Here is a 23,397-nt window from a genome sequence, read left to right as displayed (position 1 = left end):
ATTGAAGTTTACTCAACCATGAGTGAAACAAAAGCTGCATTTGCGGAGAGAGCCATTCAATCATTAAAACACATTATTTACCGCTACATAGAAGATCATGGTGAAAAATTCATTAACAAGATGCCGCAATTTGTGTCTACAATGAATTGTCGCATCAATAGATCTATTGGGAAATCACCTAGAGATGTCAAGAATACTGATTTCCTCTCAGTTTTGTACAATAAATCTCTAACAAGGTATAAGAAACTAAAATTCAAAGTTGGAGACAGAGTGAGAATTTCAAAGAATGATATTCCGTTCCGAAAAGGATATAAACCACAATTTACAGATGAAATTTTTGAAATTTCGGCAGTCTCTACAAAAAAGCCACCAACATACATCATCAAAGATCTCGACAAAGAGGAAATTCTTGGAAAATTTTATCAAAAAGAGCTTAGAAAATGTTCTGATTAAAGGTAAATCATTTTTAAACTAAATTTTTACCGATCAGTTGTCATGGATTCTTTCACTATTGAGTTGGTTTCCAGCGCTTCTTTTAATTGTTATCCGAATAATAGTCTTAGTTCTTTTACAAATTTTCTACCTGAACAAATACATCTGAAAGGAGAATGGGAGGTTGCTATTTCAGAAATATCATACCCTTCTTTGTACCAAAATGTTACAGAGGGAAAGTTTACATTCGTAGATGGAAGAGAAAGTTCTGAGGAGAAAAGACAGATTGTACCGATGAACATTGAACCAGGATTGTATCCAAGTATTGTTGATATAGTTGTAGCCATGAACAACAAAATTCGAGAACGTCTAGGAGCTCAAGTTTTTGAATATAACGGAATCTATGTATCAGTAGATAAAATTACACAAAAAGTTGCTGTTCATTTACCTGAGAGTCAATCAGTGTTTATAATTCAGAGTGCTGATTTGAGCCACATTTTTGGTTGTGATTTAGAACAAACTCAAACAGGGGTTATAATGAAAGGAAAAGGTCCACATTATCCTCAGTTTTCTTACGACATTATAAGAATACATTCCCTAATGATATACAGTGATATTATAGAATATAACATAGTTGGTGATACAAAAACTCCCTTATTGCGTTGTATTCCATTTATCTCCAAAGTGAAGAGTGGAGATATAATTTCTACAGGACAGTACATGAATTATCAACCCTTTACAAATTTACAGTTTAAAAAGCTGTTGAAAAATTCTTTCCATAGTATCAAGATAGAACTAAGAGATAGTACAGGCGAAAAAATTCCTTTTGTGTCCGTAGGAATCACTCGAGTTGTTCTCTTGTTCCGCAAGATTTCGAATAATCATTTTTGATTTAAACTTCATACGAAATGGTTGCTCAAAAATCAGCTGATTTCCCTATTTTTCGAGGACATGCAAGACAGCGTGGAAGAGGTTTTGGAGCTCTTGCGCAAACTCTTGGGAGAACTGCAATCCCCTTTATTAAAAAATATATAGTCCCAGCTGCAAAAAGAATTGGGGCAGATTTGTTTGAAATCGCTGCTCCAGAGATTGGGGAAGTTGTTAGTGGACGTAAAAAACTCAAAACATTTGCAAAAGATGTGGGAACAAAAACAGTTCGGAAACAATTGGGAGGTGGAAAAAAGAAATCTAAGCGTAAAACAGCTAGAACCAGATCCATTTCTCGAAAAGGCAGATCGAAAAACAGTCGCTCTCGCAAAGACATTTTTGACAATATAAAATGAGTGTAAAGCAAAACCATTTTCGGTACGAGGCTTTTACAAATTCTTCATTGGAGATTTTTGATAAAGTCCCAGTTTTGGAAACAATTATGTCATCTTACACGCAAGAAGTATTCCCCAGTACTTCTCTGGATGAAAGCAGTATTGAGTTTGAATTTGAAACGGATCGTAACCTCTACTTGGATATGCGTGATACCCATCTTAGCTTAAAGCTTCAACTATTTAAAGGAAGATTGTTTGATGCTTTCAAAAAAGAAAAAGCAGAACATAAAGCAAAATCGGAGGAAGATTCAGATGAGGAACCACAAACTTACTTAACTTATGTAAACAATCTACTACATTCTCTATTCTCCAACTGTGAAGTTTATTTCAACAATACAATGGTTTACAATGCCAATGGATTATATCCTCATAAGGCACAGATATCGAACGAATTCAACTCGTCAGCAGTGAGTAATAAAGGAATTCTTGCTTGTCATGGATACAGTTTTGAAGAAAATCCTGATGCATTTGATATGTATCCATTCACTGATAGAGCAAATTCCTTGGGAACAGGGATAACTTTTTCACTCTATGGAAGGCTCGCCATTGATTTGTTTACTTGCGAAAAACTGTTGCTACCAAACACCAAAGTTCGAATTAAACTTATTCGAGCTAGACCTAATTTTTACATGTTATCTGATAATCCAAATGTCAGTCTGAAAATAGTTGATTGTTCATTGTTTACTAGAAGAATTTCAAATGCTGAACGTAATCATCAATACTTGCAATGGAATCTGGAAAGAGAACCTGCTCAATACAATTACATGGAAACTATAGCAAGAACCTTTATCATTCCATCTCGTCAAAACCAGTTTATTCAGGAAAATGTTTTCAATAATGCCCCAATTAGAAGGATAGCTGTTGCAATGAATACAAATTCGGCTGTTGCGGGATCTTTTCATGAAAATCCTTTCAATTATCAACAATTTCATTTGAGAGAGCTTAGAATTATTCGGGGTGGAAGAGCAATTATTTCATTAGATACAACTTCTCCTTGTCGACCCTATGTTACAACAATGAAAGCAATGCAGTTTAACAAAGATTTTCCAGCTCTTCCTATGGAAGATTTTCAAAATCACTATATTCTAGTTTTCGACTTGACTTCACTACAGGATGCCGCTGAACACTTGCATTATCCAGAACTTAGTGGAGAAAGCTTGGGATTAGAAATGTTTTTTCAGTTTCCCTTGGAGCAAGTAACGGAAGTGATAGTCTTGGGAGAAAGACTATCAAATGTTCAAATTGAAAAATTCGGAACAGTCGCTAAAAATGTTTAGTTTTTTTGAGTTTTCAGTTTCCAATAAAAATATTGTAGCTTTTTTGGGACTTTTCATTGTGATTGTCTCTGTACTATATATTTTGTTTTTCTTCAGACCTAAATCTCCAGAAAAAGCAGCTAATGAATGCTGTTTAATTGAAAACCCAAGACATTTCTTCAACCTAGACTGTAAATCAGTGTTCAACAAATTTTGTCCAGTTCACAAGTTTTGTGTATGGGATTTTGTTGATTCAGTACCTAAATGCGAGTAAGTCAATAACTTTAGGATTTTCCATCCTAAATTACAATATCATACTTTCTATTTCTTTGTTTTAGATGTAAATCAGCTAACATTTGCAAAAATGGATAATTTTTCACTTCTGCAAATTATTGAAAGAATTCCTGAACTCAGGTTCAAGTACATGGGATCTTACCCCTCTGATAAAGTACCTCAACTAACAAAATACTCTTTTGCAATTGTTAACTCAGCTCCAAGCAATGATAGAGGGGAGCACTGGATCATGATGGCTCGATTGAATAAAACTTACTATTTTGCTGATTCTTTGGGTTGGAAAAGAACAACTTATTCCTTTCTAACAAAAAAGTATCGGCGAATGGTTCCTCGAAAGCTACAAAAAACTGATAAGTTGTGTGGATTTTACGCAATTTATTCAGCATTTCTTCTTTTTAAATTCTACCAGACAAACTTCAATAATATTCATGATGTGCATGTTTTGAATTATATAAGTAATTTTATGTAAATTTGTAGTTTTTTCATTTGTAAGTGTAAATTATGGCAGTAAGTTTACTATACGATGCAGTGATTTATAAACTTTCTTTGTAATTTAATTTTTTTTCTCGGAAACTTGCCTTTTTTTGAAGTCTCTGTAGGTTTCGGCATTGTTTCAATTAGATAGAAAGTAAAATTATTGTTTCAATTAGATAGAAATTAAGATTATTTAATAAATTAGGTCAAATAATAGCTAACCTTATCGTTTTTTGAAGTTTTTTTGAAAATTTTTTCATAAAAATTTACCCAAAAACTCTTACCATTGACATACCATGCACCAAAAAACTAAATACATAACCTTTATTCTACACGTAATTAACTATTAACTGTTCCCAATTAGATAACGCGCGCCAAAAACTTTGCGAAAAAAAAATAAACATTTCCACACAAAAACCAAAAAAATTACGTTTTTCTTTATCTTACCATCACACTGAAACCTTACCATCGGTATTCCCTATCTTATTACATTGTAGACTCTATACCCAATCTTAATACATAGCATGGAAGACCCGAAGTCTATAACGTATCTTAATACATTGGGTCTTCCATGCCCCCCCCCCACTTAACCTCCAACATCTACTACTCACGATGAATCACCCTACAAAAAAGCACCCACAAAACTTTCGGAAAAACTACCCAAGATATAGCCATTTTGTGCCATTGAGTCAGAGATGTAATTCAACAACTTGTTCGCACGTTTTTTTTTGCGATTTAATGACTTTTACTGCATTTGTGCTGAACAAGATACTATAGTGCTGAATTGAGACAACCGGATGAATTGAATTAAAACTGAATTTTCAAACTCGTTTTTCTCAATTTCAGCAGTATTTGGCCGAAAACAAAGTAATGAGGACAAATATTGCTTGAAACCTTACCAGCTTTTTACGGTGCAATTTTTTGCAAGTTTTTGAACCAGAATTACGCTCTTGAAACTGGTCAATTCAATTTGTTCAAAATTGAGGCGTGCACAGGCCAAGTTGTTGTTAATTTTATATCAAATGATCTTCTATCGTCCTCAATTTTGAACAAACTGAATTGTTCTTTTCTAAGGGTGTAATTTTAGTTCAAAAACTTGCAAAAAAATTGCACATAAAAAGCTAGTACAACTGTAAGCTGATTTTGTCTTCGTCGTTTTTCGGCAAATACTGTTGAAATTGAGAAAAAACGAGTTGGAAAATTCAATTATACTTCGTTTCATCCGGTTGTTTCAATTCAGCACTATAGTATCTTGTTCAGCACAAATGTAGTAAAAAGTCATTAAATCGCAAAAAAAAACGTGTGAATATGTTGTTGAATTAAATCTTTGACTCATTGGCACGAAATGGCTATATCTTAGGCAGGTTTTCTCAAAAAAGTTTTTTTCATATGGTGATTCATCGTGAAACTAAAAGCTTAATTACATATTACATCTATCTGAAACACCCTGTGCAATTAAGAAAGCGCTGATGGCCAAGAAAGCGCTGATTTTGAAGGCCAAAATAATTCCTGATGTTAGTTTCTGTCATTTTTCTCTTTTTTTTGCAGATTTCCAATCAAAGTACAATTAACATATATTTAACCGTTTTCACGACAACATCCCCCACTAACCCCTTCGCTTATTTAGGTTAGAGGGAGGGAATAAATGTTGGAGGAAGTTAAAAGGATATGCGCGGGTTTAATGCGGCTTGAAAGTAAGGAGGGGGATGTTTAAAACGTAAAGAATGTCGTGTTGCAAAAAATAAACGAGTGAGCAGGGTTAGAAACTGCGTAGAAATTGAGTAATGCAGAAAAAGCTGCAAAATTTTAAAACCGTGTTTAATCCATTAGAATGAATATTATTTCAAACTTCAAAATTCTTGTTTCCTTTTTTCAGTCGATGTATGTGAACTAATAGAAGTATGAACCAAAAATCTTACAAACCAGTCAAAAATACAGCCCGATTGCATAATAATTATAGGTAGCAATTGTGCAACAATTGAGAAAATGAAGCTAACTCAATCAATAATCGAATAATGTTGGCTGTCTAACTTATCTAAGCTCGTTTTCGGCTCGTTTATACTTCGGCTTCTTTATCCGAACTCAATAGAGTCTTGTGGAAAGTGGTTTACTTGAATTCATTTTAGGCTGTGAAACTATTTTAGTTTTATATTTTATAGTCGTTCTTGATTTGCTGGACACAGCAGGTATGGTATCACTCAATATCAGTCTAACATCGAATAACTAAATGTAAATGTCGGCTAAAAGACTGACAACAACTTTTGCCTCTTCTTCGGATGGCACTGCTCGGGCGTATCCTGTTTTTTTACAAAACTAGGAAAAGGATTTCTGAAAAACATAAAAGAAATTGACCAAAAAATATTATAAAAAAAAGTTTTTACCAACCCTATATGAATATTGGCAATGAAAAAATTTTAGAATTGGCATTCAACAACTGATGATCCAAAGTGAGTGAATTAGGAGCCTTTGCGTAGTGAAAGGGTCCAATTCCTGAGAAGAAGCGAACGCTCTGAAAAACCACCACTGCAAGCCTGCATTAATTTAGGCAAGGCAGTTTAACTGCTAAATTAGAAATTTTGAATCATTTTGTCTCGTGATTATTAAATCTTGAAAAAAATCAACGCCGACGCAACTTCTGATGCGTTTGCTGCACCCATTGTGTCAGTGTATTTAATCATTACCTGTGCACCCATGTAATGTCATCATTTCATGATTGCTTCATACTGCAGTTCAATTCTTAGATCAGGTCTCTCAAAAAAGCAACCATTTTATTATCTTCCACATTTCAATTAGCTTGTCCCTGCATCTGAAATATCCATTCTGATTGGCTTAAGGCTCCAACTTGAAATTCAATCTTATAATTATACCCCCGCCCCCATACCACACACCCACAAAAAGGCGAAGATAGCAACAGTTACTCGATATGAAACAAGACGGTTCGTATCAGGGCAAAGCCCTCAATGTTCCGACTGCCTTTTAAGGTCTATGAAGCAGTAATTACTTCAAAAAATATAAAAAATGTTAAAAAAAAAAGAAAATAAAATGAAAAAAATTTTGTAAAAAAACTTGAGATTTTATAAATGAAAATCTGAAAATCATCCCCCCACACGCCATACAAAATACAAGATGATACACTTCGCTTCTAGTAACAGTTCAAGTATGGCAAACAAGCTTCCTTCAACCAATTTGGAACGATTTCTTAGACGGATTAAATCTCCGCTTACGCGTGAATAGCGCGAAATGTATCGCGTGGTAAAGGTCAGATAGTGGCTGGCCAAAATGGCAATCTTTAAACCCCCATAACTTAACGATACAAAAGTAACGGAATATTTGTGCTCGGGTGGGTTTTTTTTTTCTTCAGACAAGTTTCGACTTTTTAACTAGCCATTTTTGACGGAATTTTTTTATATCATTCAAAAGGTAATGTTGTCCTGAGCTTAAATTTGAAAAGATATTTCACCTGTGATCATTTTTCAAAAAGTTATGGGGGTCTAAAGACTAGCATTTTGTCCAATTTGGGACAATTTACGCGCGATATATTTCGAGCTATTAACGCGTAAGTGGAGATTTAATCCGTCATAGAAATCATTCCAAATTGGCTGAAGGAAGCTTTTTTGCCATAATTGTGAATCTACTTAGCAATTGCCCCCCCTTAGGTATCTGGCTCTTTTTCCCTTTTCCCCTTCACCTTACATAGGTATAGACTTCATGGTGTAACGAGTGGTTTTACAAGGTTGATTATGAAGACTAAATATGTTTCTCAGGGCCTAAATAGTCCGTATGCCCAATTTGATAACAATCCGAGAATGTGAACAGAAAAATTACTGTAAAAATTTTGCAGGTGGGGGAAAAAGGAAAAAAAGCCAGGTATCTACTTAAGAATTACCACCCCTATGAATAAAAGCAGTAAATTAGCACTAAGCTTTCTATTGAGAATTGGAATTTTGCTGCATTCTGATTTGTCGAAAATGCGTTATTTTAATCTACTTAACAATTGCTTGCCCCCCTTTCTTAAAAGGTGGGTGGGCAATTGTTAAGTAGATCCATAATTGTTTTGTTACAAGGAGCGAAATTATTCGTTTGTACTTTATATGGCGTGTGGGGCGATGATTTTCTTTAAAAATTTCAAATTTTAGAAAAAAAAAATTCCAATTTGTTTTATTATATTTAATTTTTTCATATTATTACTGCTCGATAAACCTTAAAAGGCACGCATTATGACACAAAAGTGATGAATTTGTTGAGAAAAAGTATCTTGCCTGAAAATGTATTTCATTGAATTGAGCCAATCCTTTGCAAATCTAGTCAATCTTTAAAGTGTATTTAGGTTACTCATTACTACATGTGGCAAAATAATTGAATTGTCTTTTTCAACCCATCCTGTCAGCTCCCATTGAAAAATCACATTTTTTATCAGTCCCAAATTGCATCGTTAAGAGTAATCTTTTAATCTGCACCATCAGTGGACGGCATTTATGTGGGGACACCTCAAATGAAAGGTCTATCTCAAACTATTTTCGATTGCAAAGCTATGAACTTAATAATGCATTTATTTCACGGTGAAAGCCATAATTTGTTTCAATAGAAATTCATGGCGAATGGTATCAACTGTCTTTTTGAAATGAATGAAAGCTGCAAACTTTAATCAGCAGTTGATTTTAAAATTAATTGCGTTACTGATAAGATTGCTTATAAGCTTTGGAGTTTTTTCGAAAACTTAAATGGTTTTTACTGATGGCAGTTTGGTGACAGTTTTAAAGTTACAGTGCTCATTTAAATAATTCTGACAAAATGCATAAAACTTGAAATTCAAAACTTTTTTTCTCTATTTGGGTTGACTTTAGACGAAATGTGATCATGACAAAACCTTCGACTGAGAAAAAAAACGTTTTTTCCCTCAAACTTTTGATAGAAATGCTCTAAAATTTGTAATGACACCTGAAATGGTGAACTCAGAAAATTTTTTGGGTAGATCGATCAAAAATAGATCTAATACAAAGTGCACCAAGAAGGAGTAACCTCTGGGTTGTCAGAGGGCTGAATCCCTGATCGGAACTTTCGAGAGGTTATGTGGGAAACGGGAAGCGAGCCATCAAAATAGTAATTCAAACCGTCTCCCCACGCCACCAATTGATTTAGGGGCGGGGGATGTTTTTGTTGTTTAGTAGTTTAGTCTTGTCTTTTGTTTGGGGAGCTATAGTTCACTTGGTTGATGGGGGCGTGTAGGTTTTTAATATTAAGTATTTGTATACGCCAAATGCGTGATACAAATGAAACAAATACATGTACTAGTTTTAAAAATCTATTGCGAACTCGCTCACCTGATTAGGCTTACCTGATCTGATTGGGAGTACTGACGGTAATGGACAAGCACACCCACACCCACAAACATACACATCACATACATTCACATAGCAGATTGATTTTCAAACATTTCATCACTATTTTTTTTCAAGTAGCTTTGAGACACTCCAGATTGTGTTTGGTTGTAGAATGTAGAATTTCTAAAATTATATTTTATTTGCATTATTTGCTGCATATTTTTGAAGTGTGTCTTCTTCTTTTCAGCAAATAACTACACAACTGGGGAGAAAGTGAACTGCACAGGGTACACTAACCCCACCCAGAACATGGGGTACAGTCAGCACAACACAGACAACTACTGCGAAGACGGATATGTCAGGTGGGGAGGAGGCTTGCCTGCTCTCTTTCTCATTTGAGACATGTTATCATGCCCCCCCCCGCTTCGAAGCAATTGTATGGATGTATAACACAAAAATATGGCCATTTTGATTGTAGCCAGTCGGTCAAAGCCATCTCTGTCTGTGTTTTCACACAACTGCCACTTAAAAACATGAACATAAGAAACTATGAACAAAGAAACTCGGAGTTTGCGTGGGGAAATGTGCCATGTCATTTAGAAAGTTGTAAACCAGTAAAACTGAACAATAGTCAAGAACTCCCCCCTCCTCGCATCTTCCTCTTCTTCTTCCTCCTCTTCTTCTTCTTCTTCTTCTTCTTCTTTTTTCTTCTTCTTGTTTTTTTTTCTTCTTCTTTTTCTTTTCCTTTTTTCTTCTTCTTGTTTTTTTTCTTCTTGTTTTTCCTTTTCTTCTTCTTTTTTTTCTTCTTCTTCTTCTCGTTCTTTCTCTTCTTCTTCTTCTTCTTTTTCCTTTTCTTCTTCTTCTTTTTCTACTTCTTCTTCTTCTTCTTCTTTTTCTTCTTTTCTTCTTCTTGTTCTTCCTCTTCTTCTTCATTACTTCTTCTTCTTCTTCTTCTTCTTCTTCTTCTTTTTCTTTTCTTCTTCTTCTTCTTCTTCTTCTTCTTCTTTTTCTTTTCTTCTTCTTGTTCTTCCTCTTCTTCTTATTTTCTTCCGGTTGTTCTTCTTCTTCCTTTTCTTCTTCTTCTTTTCCTTCTTCTTTTTCTTCTTCTTCTTTTTTTTCTTTTTCTTTTTCTACTTCTTCCTCTTTTCTTCTTTTCTTCTTCTTGTTCTTTCTCTTCTTCATCTTCTTCTTCTTCTTCTTCTTCTTCTGCTTTCTCTACTTCTTCCTCTTCTTTTCTTCTTGTTGTTCTTCCTCTTCTTCTTCTTGTTCTTCTTCTTCTTTTCTTCTTGTTGTTCTTCCTCTTCTTCTTCTTGTTCTTCTTCATCTTCTTCTTCTTTTCTTCTTGTTGTTCTTCCTCTTCTTCTTCTTGTTCTTCTTTTCTTCTTGTTGTTCTTCCTCTTCTTCTTCTTGTTCTTCTTCATCTTCTTCTTCTTTTCTTCTTGTTGTTCTTCCTCTTCTTCATCTTCTTCTTCTTTTCTTCTTGTTGTTCTTCCTCTTTTCTTCTTTTCTTCTTCTTGTTCTTCCTCTTCTTCATCTTCTTCTTCTTCTTCTTCTTCTTCTTCTTCTGCTTTCTCTACTTCTTCCTCTTCTTCTTCTTTTCTTCTTGTTGTTCTTCCTCTTCTTCTTCTTGTTCTTCTTCTTCTTTTCTTCTTGTTGTTCTTCCTCTTCTTCTTCTTCCTCTTCTTCTTTTCTTCTTGTTGTTCTTCCTCTTTTTCTTCTTGTTCTTCTTCATCTTCTTCTTCTTCTTCTTCTTCTTCTTCTTCTTCTTCTGCTTTCTCTACTTCTTCCTCTTCTTCTTCTTTTCTTCTTGTTGTTCTTCCTCTTCTTCTTCTTGTTCTTCTTCTTCTTTTCTTCTTGTTGTTTTTCCTCTTCTTCTTCTTGTTCTTCTTCCTCTTCTTCTTTTCTTCTTGTTGTTCTTCCTCTTCTTCTTCTTGTTCTTCTTCGTCTTCTTCTTCTTCTTCTTCTTCTTCTTCTTCTTCTTCTGCTTTCTCTACTTCTTCCTCTTCTTCTTTTCTTCTTGTTGTTCTTCCTCTTCTTCTTCTTGTTCTTCTTCTTCTTTTCTTCTTAATGTTCTTCCTCTTCTTCTTCTTTTCTTCTTGTTGTTCTTCCTCTTCTTCTTCTTGTTCTTCTTTTCTTCTTGTTGTTCTTCCTCTTCTTCTTCTTGTTCTTCTTCATCTTCTTCTTCTTTTCTTCTTGTTGTTCTTCCTCTTCTTCATCTTCTTCTTCTTTTCTTCTTGTTGTTCTTCCTCTTCTTCTTCTTGTTCTTCTTCATCTTCTTCTTCTTCTTCTTCTTCTTCTGCTTTCTCTACTTCTTCCTCTTCTTCTTTTCTTCTTGTTGTTCTTCCTCTTCTTCTTCTTGTTCTTCTTCTTCTTCTTTTCTTCTTAATGTTCTTCCTCTTCTTCTTCTTTTCTTCTTGTTGTTCTTCCTCTTCTTCTTCTTGTTCTTCTTCATCTTCTTCTTCTTCTTCTGCTTTCTCTACTTCTTCCTCTTCTTCTTCTTTTCTTCTTGTTGTTCTTCCTCTTCTTCTTCTTCTTCTTGTTCTTCTTTTTCTTCTTCTTTCTCTACTTCTTCCTCTTCTTCTTCTTTTCTTCTTGTTGTTCTTCCTCTTCTTCTTCTTGTTCTTCTTCTTCTTTTCTACTTGTTGTTCTTCCTCTTCTTCTTCTTGTTCTTCTTCCTCTTCTTCTTTTGTTCTTGTTGTTCTTCCTCTTCTTCTACTTGTTCTTCTTCATCTTCTTCTTCTTCTTCTTCTTCTGCTTTCTCTACTTCTTCCTCTTCTTCTTTTCTTCTTGTTGTTCTTCCTCTTCTTCTTCTTGTTCTTCTTCTTCTTTTCTTCTTAATGTACTTCCTCTTCTTCTTCTTGTTCTTCTTCTTCTTTTCTTCTTGTTGTTCTTCCTCTTCTTCTTCTTGTTCTTCTTCCTCTTCTTCTTTTCTTCTTGTTGTTCTTCCTCTTCTTCTTCTTCATCTTCTTCTTCTTCTTCTTCTTCTTCTTCTGCTTTCTCTACTTCTTCCTCTTCTTCTTTGCTTCTTGTTGTTCTTCCTCTTCTTCTTCTTGTTCTTCTTCTTCTTTTCTTCTTAATGTTCTTCCTCTTCTTCTTCTTTTCTTCTTGTTGTTCTTCCTCTTCTTCATCTTCTTCTTCTTCTTCTTCTTCTTCTTCTTCTTCTGCTTTCTCTACTTCTTCCTCTTCTTCTTCTTTTCTTCTTGTTGTTCTTCCTCTTCTTCTTCTTGTTCTTCTTCTTCTTTTCTTCTTGTTGTTCTTCCTCTTCTTCTTCTTGTTCTTCTTCCTCTTCTTCTTTTCTTCTTGTTGTTCTTCCTCTTTTTCTTCTTGTTCTTCTTCATCTTCTTCTTCTTCTTCTTCTTCTTCTTCTTCTTCTGCTTTCTCTACTTCTTCCTCTTCTTCTTCTTTTCTTCTTGTTGTTCTTCCTCTTCTTCTTCTTGTTCTTCTTCTTCTTTTCTTCTTGTTGTTTTTCCTCTTCTTCTTCTTGTTCTTCTTCCTCTTCTTCTTTTCTTCTTGTTGTTCTTCCTCTTCTTCTTCTTGTTCTTCTTCGTCTTCTTCTTCTTCTTCTTCTTCTTCTTCTTCTGCTTTCTCTACTTCTTCCTCTTCTTCTTTTCTTCTTGTTGTTCTTCCTCTTCTTCTTCTTGTTCTTCTTCTTCTTTTCTTCTTAATGTTCTTCCTCTTCTTCTTCTTTTCTTCTTGTTGTTCTTCCTCTTCTTCTTCTTGTTCTTCTTTTCTTCTTGTTGTTCTTCCTCTTCTTCTTCTTGTTCTTCTTCATCTTCTTCTTCTTTTCTTCTTGTTGTTCTTCCTCTTCTTCATCTTCTTCTTCTTTTCTTCTTGTTGTTCTTCCTCTTCTTCTTCTTGTTCTTCTTCATCTTCTTCTTCTTCTTCTTCTTCTTCTTCTGCTTTCTCTACTTCTTCCTCTTCTTCTTTTCTTCTTGTTGTTCTTCCTCTTCTTCTTCTTGTTCTTCTTCTTCTTCTTTTCTTCTTAATGTTCTTCCTCTTCTTCTTCTTTTCTTCTTGTTGTTCTTCCTCTTCTTATTCTTGTTCTTCTTCATCTTCTTCTTCTTCTTCTTCTTCTGCTTTCTCTACTTCTTCCTCTTCTTCTTCTTTTCTTCTTGTTGTTCTTCCTCTTCTTCTTCTTCTTCTTGTTCTTCTTTTTCTTCTTCTTTCTCTACTTCTTCCTCTTCTTCTTCTTTTCTTCTTGTTGTTCTTCCTCTTCTTCTTCTTGTTCTTCTTCTTCTTTTCTACTTGTTGTTCTTCCTCTTCTTCTTCTTGTTCTTCTTCCTCTTCTTCTTTTCTTCTTGTTGTTCTTCCTCTTCTTCTTCTTGTTCTTCTTCATCTTCTTCTTCTTCTTCTTCTTCTTCTTCTTCTGCTTTCTCTACTTCTTCCTCTTCTTCTTTTCTTCTTGTTGTTCTTCCTCTTCTTCTTCTTGTTCTTCTTCTTCTTTTCTTCTTAATGTTCTTCCTCTTCTTCTTCTTGTTCTTCTTCTTCTTTTCTTCTTGTTGTTCTTCCTCTTCTTCTTCTTGTTCTTCTTCCTCTTCTTCTTTTCTTCTTGTTGTTCTTCCTCTTCTTCTTCTTGTTCTTCTTCATCTTCTTCTTCTTCTTCTTCTTCTTCTTCTGCTTTCTCTACTTCTTCCTCTTCTTCTTTGCTTCTTGTTGTTCTTCCTCTTCTTCTTCTTGTTCTTCTTCTTCTTTTCTTCTTAATGTTCTTCCTCTTCTTCTTCTTTTCTTCTTGTTGTTCTTCCTCTTCTTCTTCTTGTTCTTCTTCATCTTCTTCATCTTCTTCTTCTTCTGCTTTCTCTACTTCTTCCTCTTCTTCTTCTTTTCTTCTTGTTGTTCTTCCTCTTCTTCTTCTTTTCTTCTTGTTGTTCTTCTTCTTCTTCTTCTTGTTCTTCTTCTTCTTTTCTTCTTGTTGTTCTTCCTCTTCTTCTTCTTGTTCTTCTTCCTCTTCTTCTTTTCTTCTTGTTGTTCTTCCTCTTCTTCTTCTTGTTCTTCTTCATCTTCTTCTTCTTCTTCTTCTTCTTCTTCTGCTTTCTCTACTTCTTCCTCTTCTTCTTTTCTTCTTGTTGTTCTTCCTCTTCTTCTTCTTGTTCTTCTTCTTCTTTTCTTCTTAATGTTCTTCCTCTTCTTCTTCTTTTCTTCTTGTTGTTCTTCCTCTTCTTCTTCTTGTTCTTCTTCATCTTCTTCTTCTTCTTCTTCTTCTTCTGCTTTCTCTACTTCTTCCTCTTCTTCTTCTTTTCTTCTTGTTGTTCTTCCTCTTCTTCTTCTTCTTGTTCTTCTTTTTCTTCTTCTTTTTCTTTTTCTTTTCTTCTAAGCCTTGGGCCTTGGATAGTGGAGTTTCTAATCCAGGCTTTCTCGTGTCGCGCCGTAGCCTCGCAGCTGTGACATTATAAATTCTTCCCTGTTAATCGATGCGTTCTTTGGTTGGGTTGTACACGTCCGCCTGACGTTTGCGTTCTTTTCTACATTCTCCCCACCTACAACAAAAGGGTGTGCCATTTTTTAGCTTCGGTCCTTTAGGAGGGGTGGTTCTGTCATTTTTGACGTCGATAACTCTCCGTTGACAACTCCGTTGAGTTTTGCCGTTGATAACTCTCAGTGCTTCCCAGAAATATTTTCGATTCGTTGCAGCGGGTAATAATGCGTGGGGAAATGTGCCATGTCATTTAGAAAGTTGTAAACCAGTAAAACTGGGGAAAATATTTCCCCACGGGTAATAAATATTTTCTCCAGCCAGTAATAATGTTTTCCGATGCTTTTCAATCTTCTCTTTCATGACGTCAGTGGCCTAAAACCCATTTGTAAGATGCGGTCTTTGGGCATTCGTAGGACATGTCTCGGTCTTGGCAGTGTTTTTATCTCGATTTTTGTTTGTCTGCTGGTTCGTTTTGTTAGCCCTTTTGTTTCTCCTCCCCTCCATTCATAAAAACCGTCGTTTTGCCGAGACTAATGATTATTGCTAGTTCTAAAATTGTTTCAACTCGTTCTAAAGGGAGAGATGAGTTCAGTAGAGACGTTGCAACAACCTTATGTGGCTTTAATCATGCGGATTGGCTTGGCAAATTTGAATAAATCTGACGAACAAATATAATTTTGAACTTTCTTGTGTTTTTTACTAAATGCTTTTTTTGCTGGAACTAAAATTTCAATTTCGCAACGTTAAATTTTCGGGGAAACTTACGCTGTATAAAGTTTAAAAGTTCACTACACAAGCCTTGAAATAGCGAGAGAGCCAAATGAGTTTTTATTTTCACTTGGCATGCCAATATGCTTGTCCACCAATTGAACAACCGCCCCCCCCCATTTCAATTCGGCTACCTTTCTTCGGACATAGAGGACAAAATTTAACGAAAAGACTTATGAAGTTCAAATAGTCTGTTTATGTGCAATTATTGTGCAATGGTTGACCGACTGGCGTTTGGTTTTTCTACTGTTTATACATCTGTATTTGCTCAATTGCACCCCTGCAGGTGTACTTTTGTTTCAATGTGTGTGCAGGTGTAATCGCACGGATGAGCCAGTGTGTGCGGCGCCCTGTGACGACTCCATCGAGTGCTCCAATGGCTTCGACGAGTCCCCCCACATAGGCTGTGTGGAAGTGCTGGACTGTGGGAGTGCAGTGGCTCTCACCACTTCTGTGCCCCAGGAAATTCTCAGCCCAGATTACCCGAATGGATATGATAACGACAAGACTTGCGAGTGGACAGTCACTTCAGCCGGTAAGCATCCACGCTTCAACATACTCGCTCACACTGAGTTTTTTACACAGCTTGGAAACCTCGAATATTGAATTTTCAAAAAACTAGAATGTGTTCAGTGACTCAAGTTTCTGAAAACAGTTATTGTTCCAACCACTCTTAAACAAGTGGCTAGAATTATTGCGTAGGGTGAGTTTTAACGCAAGATCTGGTACCCAACAAAAAACTCACGTAGTGTCCACGTTGTGTGGTAACATATAAAAGCACTTTCAATTATAAATCGAATTTTTTTGGTTTTTTTTATTGATGACTGAGCCTGACGAAACAGTTTGCGCTACTAACACACCAACCAGCTACTCTTGTTTATGTATTAAATGTTTAAAAAAATAAAACGAAATTTGAAATTTTTTAAATTTGAAAAGATCCCCCCACTCGCCATATAAAGCACAGAGTGATAGATTTCGCTCCTAGTAACAAATCAATTATGACAAAAGAGCTTCCTTCAACCAATTTGGAACGATTTTTAAGACGGATCAAATCTCCGCTTACGCGTGAATAGCGCGCAATGTATTGCGTGGTAATGGTCCCAAGTTGGCCAAAATGGCAATCTTTAAGCCCCCAGAACTTTACAAATAATGATCACAGGTAAATTATCTTTTCAAATTTAAGCCCGGGACAATACCTTTTGAATAATTAAAAATATTCCGTCAAAATCATAGACAAAACGTTATACATGTGTTTAGTGGATGTAGCTTGATGAGGAATCCGCACCTCCTTGTTTACGGAATCCACTATTTGTTAGCAGAATCTGCCTTTTTTGCGGAATCCAGTAACAAATTACCGAATGCACTTAGACTTACAATTTTTGCTTGTTGAGGATTCTACTGCATATCTTATATGCCGACAAAATCTACGTTACGATGTATATGTACGAGACGATGGCAAGTCAAACTTTAATTGGAAATGTTCGTATATCAGGGCAAAGACCTGAATGTTCCGAGTGTCTCTTAATTCACATCTAGCCAGCATCGATTCATTTTGGAATGATTTTGTTGTGCGGGATAAGTCATAAATAGTTCGCGTTACGCTCTCAGCATTATGAATTAACTCTTCAAAGCGCACATAATTTAGTCCAGAACATGGCAAATTTGGCAACTTTCAAACCCCAGAACTTTACAAAAAATAATCGGAGGTGAAATATCTTTTTACATTTGAACTCAAGAAGTCAATATCTTCATGGAGTATAAAAAAATTTTGTTGAAAATAATTATTTCGATCGGTGGAAATTGACTGAATAAAAAAACCACGCCGAACATAGATATTCCGTTTTCTTCTAAAGTCGGAACAATAAGTTTAGAGGCTTGTCTCGTGATGTATAAGGGCCTTTGAGTTGAGTTTTTGTTCCGAATTTTGTAACGAAAATAACCGAATATTTGTGCTCAGAGTGTTTTTTTTAAAGAAAAATTTCGGCTTTTTAACTGGCTATTTTTAACGCTAATGTTGTGTTGAGCTTAAATTTGAAAAGATATTTCACCTGTGATCACTTTTTGTCAAATTAGGGGGGTTTAAAGATAGCCATTTAGACTAATTTGGGACAATTAACGCGCGATATATTTCGCACTACTAACGCGTAAGAGTAATTTGGGACAATTAACGCGCGATATATTTCGCACTACTAACGCGTAAGAGGAGAATTAATCCGTCTTAGAAATTGTTCCAAATTGGTTAAATGAAGCTTATTTGCCATAATTGATTTGTTACTAGGAGCTAAATTTATCATTTTGTACTTTAAATGGCGTGTTGGAGGATGATTTTTGCAAAAAATCTCAAATTAAAAAAAAATCGTTTCATTTTATTACATTTAATTTTTTCATGTTATTACTGCTCCATAGACCTTAAAAACCAGTCGGAACATCCAGAGCTTCGCAAAAAAATGGAAACGCTTTCCGCAAAAATCTGGCCGATGTCTTGTAGGGAATTGAACATGGTATTTGACAAACTGTCAATTTTTGAAAAGCATCGAACCTTTTTGTTATTTTTCCAGCTGGAACTAAAATCTCTGTCACTTTCAACCACATGGAAGTGGAAATAGACCAGGGAGAGTGCAGGGACTACCTCAACTTCAGAGACGGGGGCGGACCCGGAGACCCCATGATCAAAGTGGACGGCACTGGACGAGTGTGCGGCGACCAGACATCACCCACTGGCTTCGACACCACCGCCAACGAACTCTTCATTCGCTTCGTCACTGACAGGTCCTATGGCTGGCCTGGATTCAACCTGACAGTCACTTCCAGCCCAGTTACAAAAAAGCGAGCAAGGAGAGACATCTCAGCTCGCACTCAGAAAACACTGGAGCGGAAGTTTCGAGAGAAGTCGGCTCGAAAGAGGCGCACAGCATCTGCCGACTACGATCCCGCAAATTATGGGGATGACATCAATTACGACGTCAACTTCTGGGAAAACTATGACACTTGGTACAATTCCTACGACCCCTACGATCATTATGATGACAATATGGCGCCTTACGACTGGATTGAGGCGTATGAAAAATCTAACAAGCCGGACTATTCGGACTTCCGCTCCTTTGCTCTGTTCACGCAGAACGAAGTGAAGTTTTTCGGAACTCAAGCGGTGGATTTCATAGCGCAGTGCACGTTCGACGGAAGAGTGTGCAGCTATGATAGTTTTCAGACTTACCAGAACCCGAAGTATGGCAATTGTTTCCTGTTCAACACAATCTTCGAGCAGAGTGTCATGTCAGACGGAAGTTTCCAGGGCATCCGCAGCACCTCTAGGACTGGGCAGGAGTACGGACTGAAAGTGACTCTTTTCATTGACGAGGAAGAGTACATTGGTGTCCTTAGCCAGAATGTTGGCGCCCAGGTAACTCATGACTCAAATCTGTTTTTCTTCGATTCTACCTATTTCGCCCCGACACGGCTTAGAGTTCAAATCAGTCGCGATAGTCTGGAAATTAGGCGAAAGTAGAGGAATTGGCCTTTACAATTTTGAGCCAAGTATTGTTCTGAAAAAATCTGCCGACATTGCGTACTGATTTAATCTGAAAAGCGGGTTTTGAAAATCCATGTTTTGGTCAAAAGTTTTCAAAAGAGATCAAAGAAATCTTAAAACGATTAAGGTGCAGAAAATTTGATTAAGAATTTCTATATTAGTTGTTCTAGAGAGCTTGGAATAAAAATTCGGTCGACCTTTAAAGAAATTTCACGTTACTAACAAGTTCCACGTCGCTCTCCAATGTGGGCCCTTGTTTTAAATTTAGGTGCTTCTGACCAGCCCTAACGCGGTGCCCCTCCCCGAATCGGAGGGCATCCAACTGGCAGTGGGCTACAACACTCGGGTTGCCATGCGACAGGAGCAGATCCAACGGAGGGGCGGCAACTACGGCACGTGCCACGCCAGCTGGCCCACAGATGCGATCGACTTCTCAGACAAGTTCCTGGACACGTGGCCCTTCTACAGCCAGAAGATATGCGAAGTGTACTGCGTGCAGACTTACATCTACGACAGATGCGACTGCACCGATCACTACCTCGGTGAGCTCAAAACAAATAAAAGCTCTTCCTCCAACACCCCCCCCCCCCCCCCCCCCCCCCCCCCCCCAATGCTTGTCCCCCCACCTGTGATTTTTTTATAAGTAATTTTTTGTTCACATTTCCGATTGTTACAACTGAGGCCACGTTTTTTCATGGCATCCAATTTGCCGATCTGTTTTTAAATTTTCTCGACGAGCTCCTTTGGCACCAGTTTTTATAAAACAACGAGAGCGCCAAAACTGCATATCTTTGCTGAAATCGCTTCATAAGTTCCCAAAAAATGGTTTTTATCTTGACCAAAATTCGAATTGGTTGAATAAAATTAATCAAAAAATTTTCGACTGAATTGGGTGTGTTTTTGATCCATGCAATTAGCCGTTTTAGTTTTTAAAATTATATATCCGTCTCTTATTGAAGAGCTTATGTTTCTATTAAACTAGAGGACTTGTGTCATAAATTCGATAGTGTATAATTTTGTTTCAATAACAGTGACTATTTTGCAGAGGGCTTCAACCAAAACAGAGACGATGGGGACAATGCCATGTGCAGCATGTGGAATGTTACACAGCGCGATTGTGTGCGGGACATCTACAGCCAGTACAGGAGCAGCAACCTCACCTGTCCCTGCTACTCCCAGTGCGACTCAGACGTCTACCAGTACGCCTCCAGCTCCACCGAGTGGCCGTCGCCTCAGTTCACACCTTATTTGGTGCAGGTGTTACGTAAGAACAGCGAGAGTGAGGTAATCCAGCAGTACCTGTGGGATCTTCTCGGAGACAGCTCCAATGGCGCCATGCTGTCCGACACGAGAGAACTCGCCAAGGAGCTTCGCAAACAGTTCCTCCGAGTCGAAGTGTTTTTCGAGGAGTTGAACTTCCAACTGCTGAAAGAGAGTCCCAGCTACACTATGACCAACTTGATGTCGGATTTTGGCGGCAACATCGGTCTGTGGATCGGGTGGAGCGTGTTGACTTTCCTGGAGATTGCGGTGCTCACAATTAACTTGCTCAAGATTCTTCTATTCGGAAAAGCTTGCTGAATTTGTCCCAAAAACTGCGCATCGATTATATATATTTTTTGCTTAAACCAAAAAAAATAATCAATTGTACATATTGGGGTTTTAGTCGATGCTCTCAGTTTGTCCGGATTACTGCAATTCGAACTGAAATGGTATTTTTCTAAATTCTGAGTTATATTTTTATAGTTTTTTGTGTACTAACTGAAACTGAACATTTATTGCAGTGCGACAATTTCAAGCACCCCACCTGCGTATCTGACTGTAAATTCTTTCACTTAACAGATTATTTAGATGCTTGATTTGAAAAAAAAAACAATGATCCGGCAGTTTTTTGAGCCATAAAGAATAGGGTTGTGATTGAATCTTTAAGTGAAACTGATGGCAAGGCTGTGTGCCAACGTGTTTCATATCACCAGCAGTATATGACGAAATGTATGTTATTTTTATCATATCAAGTCTTGTCTCGTTTTTCGTTGTATAAAACACTATTTGTACTGAGATGATATGCTAGCAAGTGATTGAATTTTTGGACAACTGAGGCGATAATTGAAATCACAGAAGTAGTTGATTGCATTGGAACACTTAATAAATGTGAAAATAGTCACACAAATTAGTTTAATTGCTCTGCTTCAGTCCTTTCGTGCTGTGATTTCGATTATCCGCTCAGTACTCATAAAAATAAAATGTCACTTTTGTCTGATAGACAAGTATAGAAATATATGCAAGAAGATTATTCATGAGCGAGAAAAACCATAAGCTGCAGAATGATTAATATTAACTAGTAGACAATTCACATTATGATAGTCTGAAAAGCTAGTGGTGAAAATTTACTGCCCTATTTTTTCGAATGATTGAGCAGGGGTTCAGGAACTTAAACGACAAGCAAATTAGACGATCGGAAAATAACGGAATTTGCACGCAAGTTATTGTCTAAATTCCGTTATTTTCTGATCGTCTAATTTTCTTGTCGTCTAAGTTCCTAAACCCCTGCTTAATCATTCGAAAAAATAGAGCAGTAAAGTTTCACAAGTAGCTTTTCAGACTATCATAATGTGTCAAAAGTTTTCTGCGGCGCAGGCAAATGTTTCAAAAACAGGCCTAAAAATGTCGTTGTCAAGAGGTATCAAGAGACAACTATAAAATTGCCTTTTGATATATCAATCTGTTTGTAGTTTTTTGCCACTAAATTTGTGTGACAAAAAGTACTTGAAACTATAATAAGTTCGTCGCATGATCTAAACTACGAAGAGCTTCGCATTAAAAGCATATCATAGCTTTAAATCCTGTATTTTGTACTGAGGAAAGAAAAACAATTGGTTACCAATCAAGCGTGCCTCCAAGAGATGAAAAAACACAAACTTAGAAAATTTAGGCTGAGTAGTTTCTGCTAACGCCGCCGACTTGTCATACATTATTATGGCGCCAAACTGTTGGTTTAGTGAAAAAAATTATAATATAAAAGATTGAGCTTCGCTGATAGTTGTTTTTTTGTCAAGTTTGACAAAAAACGAACAAAAAATAAATTGACTTTCGAAGGAACTGACCAAACTTGAGCTTTAAACGTTCAATTTTTCAAAAAATGTCTACTTTTGATGGTTTTTTGTAGTCGGTTTTAATGCTGCCAAAAATTAATATGTCGCAAGATAGATCCAATATTTTTGTTAAATTCTTGGGGTTTAAAAGTCACCAATTTCATACAATTAACGCGCGGTTTTTTGAGCTATCAACACGTAATCGGCAAAAAAATTGATGAAAATTGTTGGATAAGGTTCTATTTAGTTATATTTTGGTCTTCTTGATGCCAAACCAAAAACTACAAGCATGTCATTTGCCCAACGTAGTGGTAAAAATTTCAACAATATGGACATAAATTTCGAAAGTTTTCTTGCTCTCTTTAAAAATTTCTCCTTGTTTCAAAGTCAAAAAGTATTTCATAGACTTCACAAGGCAGTCTAAACAATAAACACTTCGTCCTGGGATTTAAGAAATTAGAAGACAAGCAAATTAGACGATCAGAAATGAACGGAATTTAGATAAAAACTTGCGTCAAACTGCGTGAAATTTGTTTACAGACTTAAATTAACTTTTGGCTGAATAAATACTGGTTTTCCTTAAATTCCGATTCTTTACGGTCGTCTAATTTGCTTGTGGTCTAATTTACTAGGCCTCAATCAAGCACGGGTTGTTTTTTTTAACATATTGGTCACCGATGACTGACATAACACACTATTGTCTCAATAGTTTACTTAAGGTTAAGAATCAACAAATAGAACTCTTTTCGATCCAAATCTTATTCACCCGTCAATATTGGCATTTGCTTTTACTAAAAGGGCCTCAAACGTCAGAATCATATTTCAGCTGACCTTTCAATAGAACATATAAAGTTAGCTTTTTAAACTTTTTAAATACTGCAATGATTTTGTTTATTTTTTCATTGTTGGATACCTGGCATTATTTTCGTGCCATTTTATTGGATATTAAAATAAATCATGCCAATTGGACGGGTTGTCTAAAAAGCGGACAAAAACACACTGTTTATTACACTCCTTATTAGAACATTTGCAAATAAAAATTTTGATAAGCATCCGCATTCAGTAAAAAGAGAAAATAATCGATTATATTACAATTATAATTGCACTTTTATCAAAATTACAATTAATTTTCAGCGCAAAATTTAGATGTTTTAACGATTTATAATCCATTATAATGAAAACATTTTTTTTGTGCCGTTATAATAATATAAACGTTCCAAAAATCTTTTATAATCTCTTATAATCTATTATAATTTCGCATAAACTCTTATAATCAATTAAAATCTATTTTAATAGATTATGGTTTTTTTCGTCAAAAATCTCTAAAAATAAGATGTCTTGTCACTTTTTGGTTCATCTGAACACAAGTTTTACTACGAAACATAAGTTTCATAGAGATCCCTTCATATTAGTTGAAAGAATCCCGCGGTAGGTGATAAAAACTCTTTTATAGAAGTCATGAAACTAAAACAGTGTGCTGATATTTTGGTGTTCAA

The 23,397-nt window shown here is 36.1% G+C and overlaps 1 protein-coding gene across 2 annotated transcripts in view; it reads left to right on the top strand.

The window, feature by feature from the left end:
• The window catches only part of LOC134840541 (uncharacterized), a 37,257-nt gene extending 16,338 nt beyond the window's left edge, over positions 1 to 20,919 (top strand). The window contains exons 5-10 of one of the 2 annotated variants that reach the window (XM_063856422.1): positions 5,938 to 5,964; positions 9,347 to 9,461; positions 15,595 to 15,815; positions 17,839 to 18,680; positions 19,078 to 19,351; positions 19,855 to 20,919. In XM_063856422.1, the coding sequence (XP_063712492.1) occupies positions 5,938 to 5,964; positions 9,347 to 9,461; positions 15,595 to 15,815; positions 17,839 to 18,680; positions 19,078 to 19,351; positions 19,855 to 20,390 (2,015 nt within the window). In that variant the 3' untranslated portion in view covers positions 20,391 to 20,919. The remainder of the gene's footprint in view (positions 1 to 5,937; positions 5,965 to 9,346; positions 9,462 to 15,594; positions 15,816 to 17,838; positions 18,681 to 19,077; positions 19,352 to 19,854) is intronic. The other variant, XM_063856423.1, reaches the window with a different exon arrangement.
• The last annotated feature ends 2,478 nt before the right edge of the window (positions 20,920 to 23,397 follow it).

This window comes from Symsagittifera roscoffensis, chromosome 2 (genome assembly GCF_963678635.1).
Source record: "Symsagittifera roscoffensis chromosome 2, txSymRosc1.1, whole genome shotgun sequence".
Taxonomy (NCBI): Eukaryota; Metazoa; Xenacoelomorpha; order Acoela; family Convolutidae; genus Symsagittifera; species Symsagittifera roscoffensis.
This window is presented reverse-complemented; position numbering and strand designations above follow the sequence as displayed.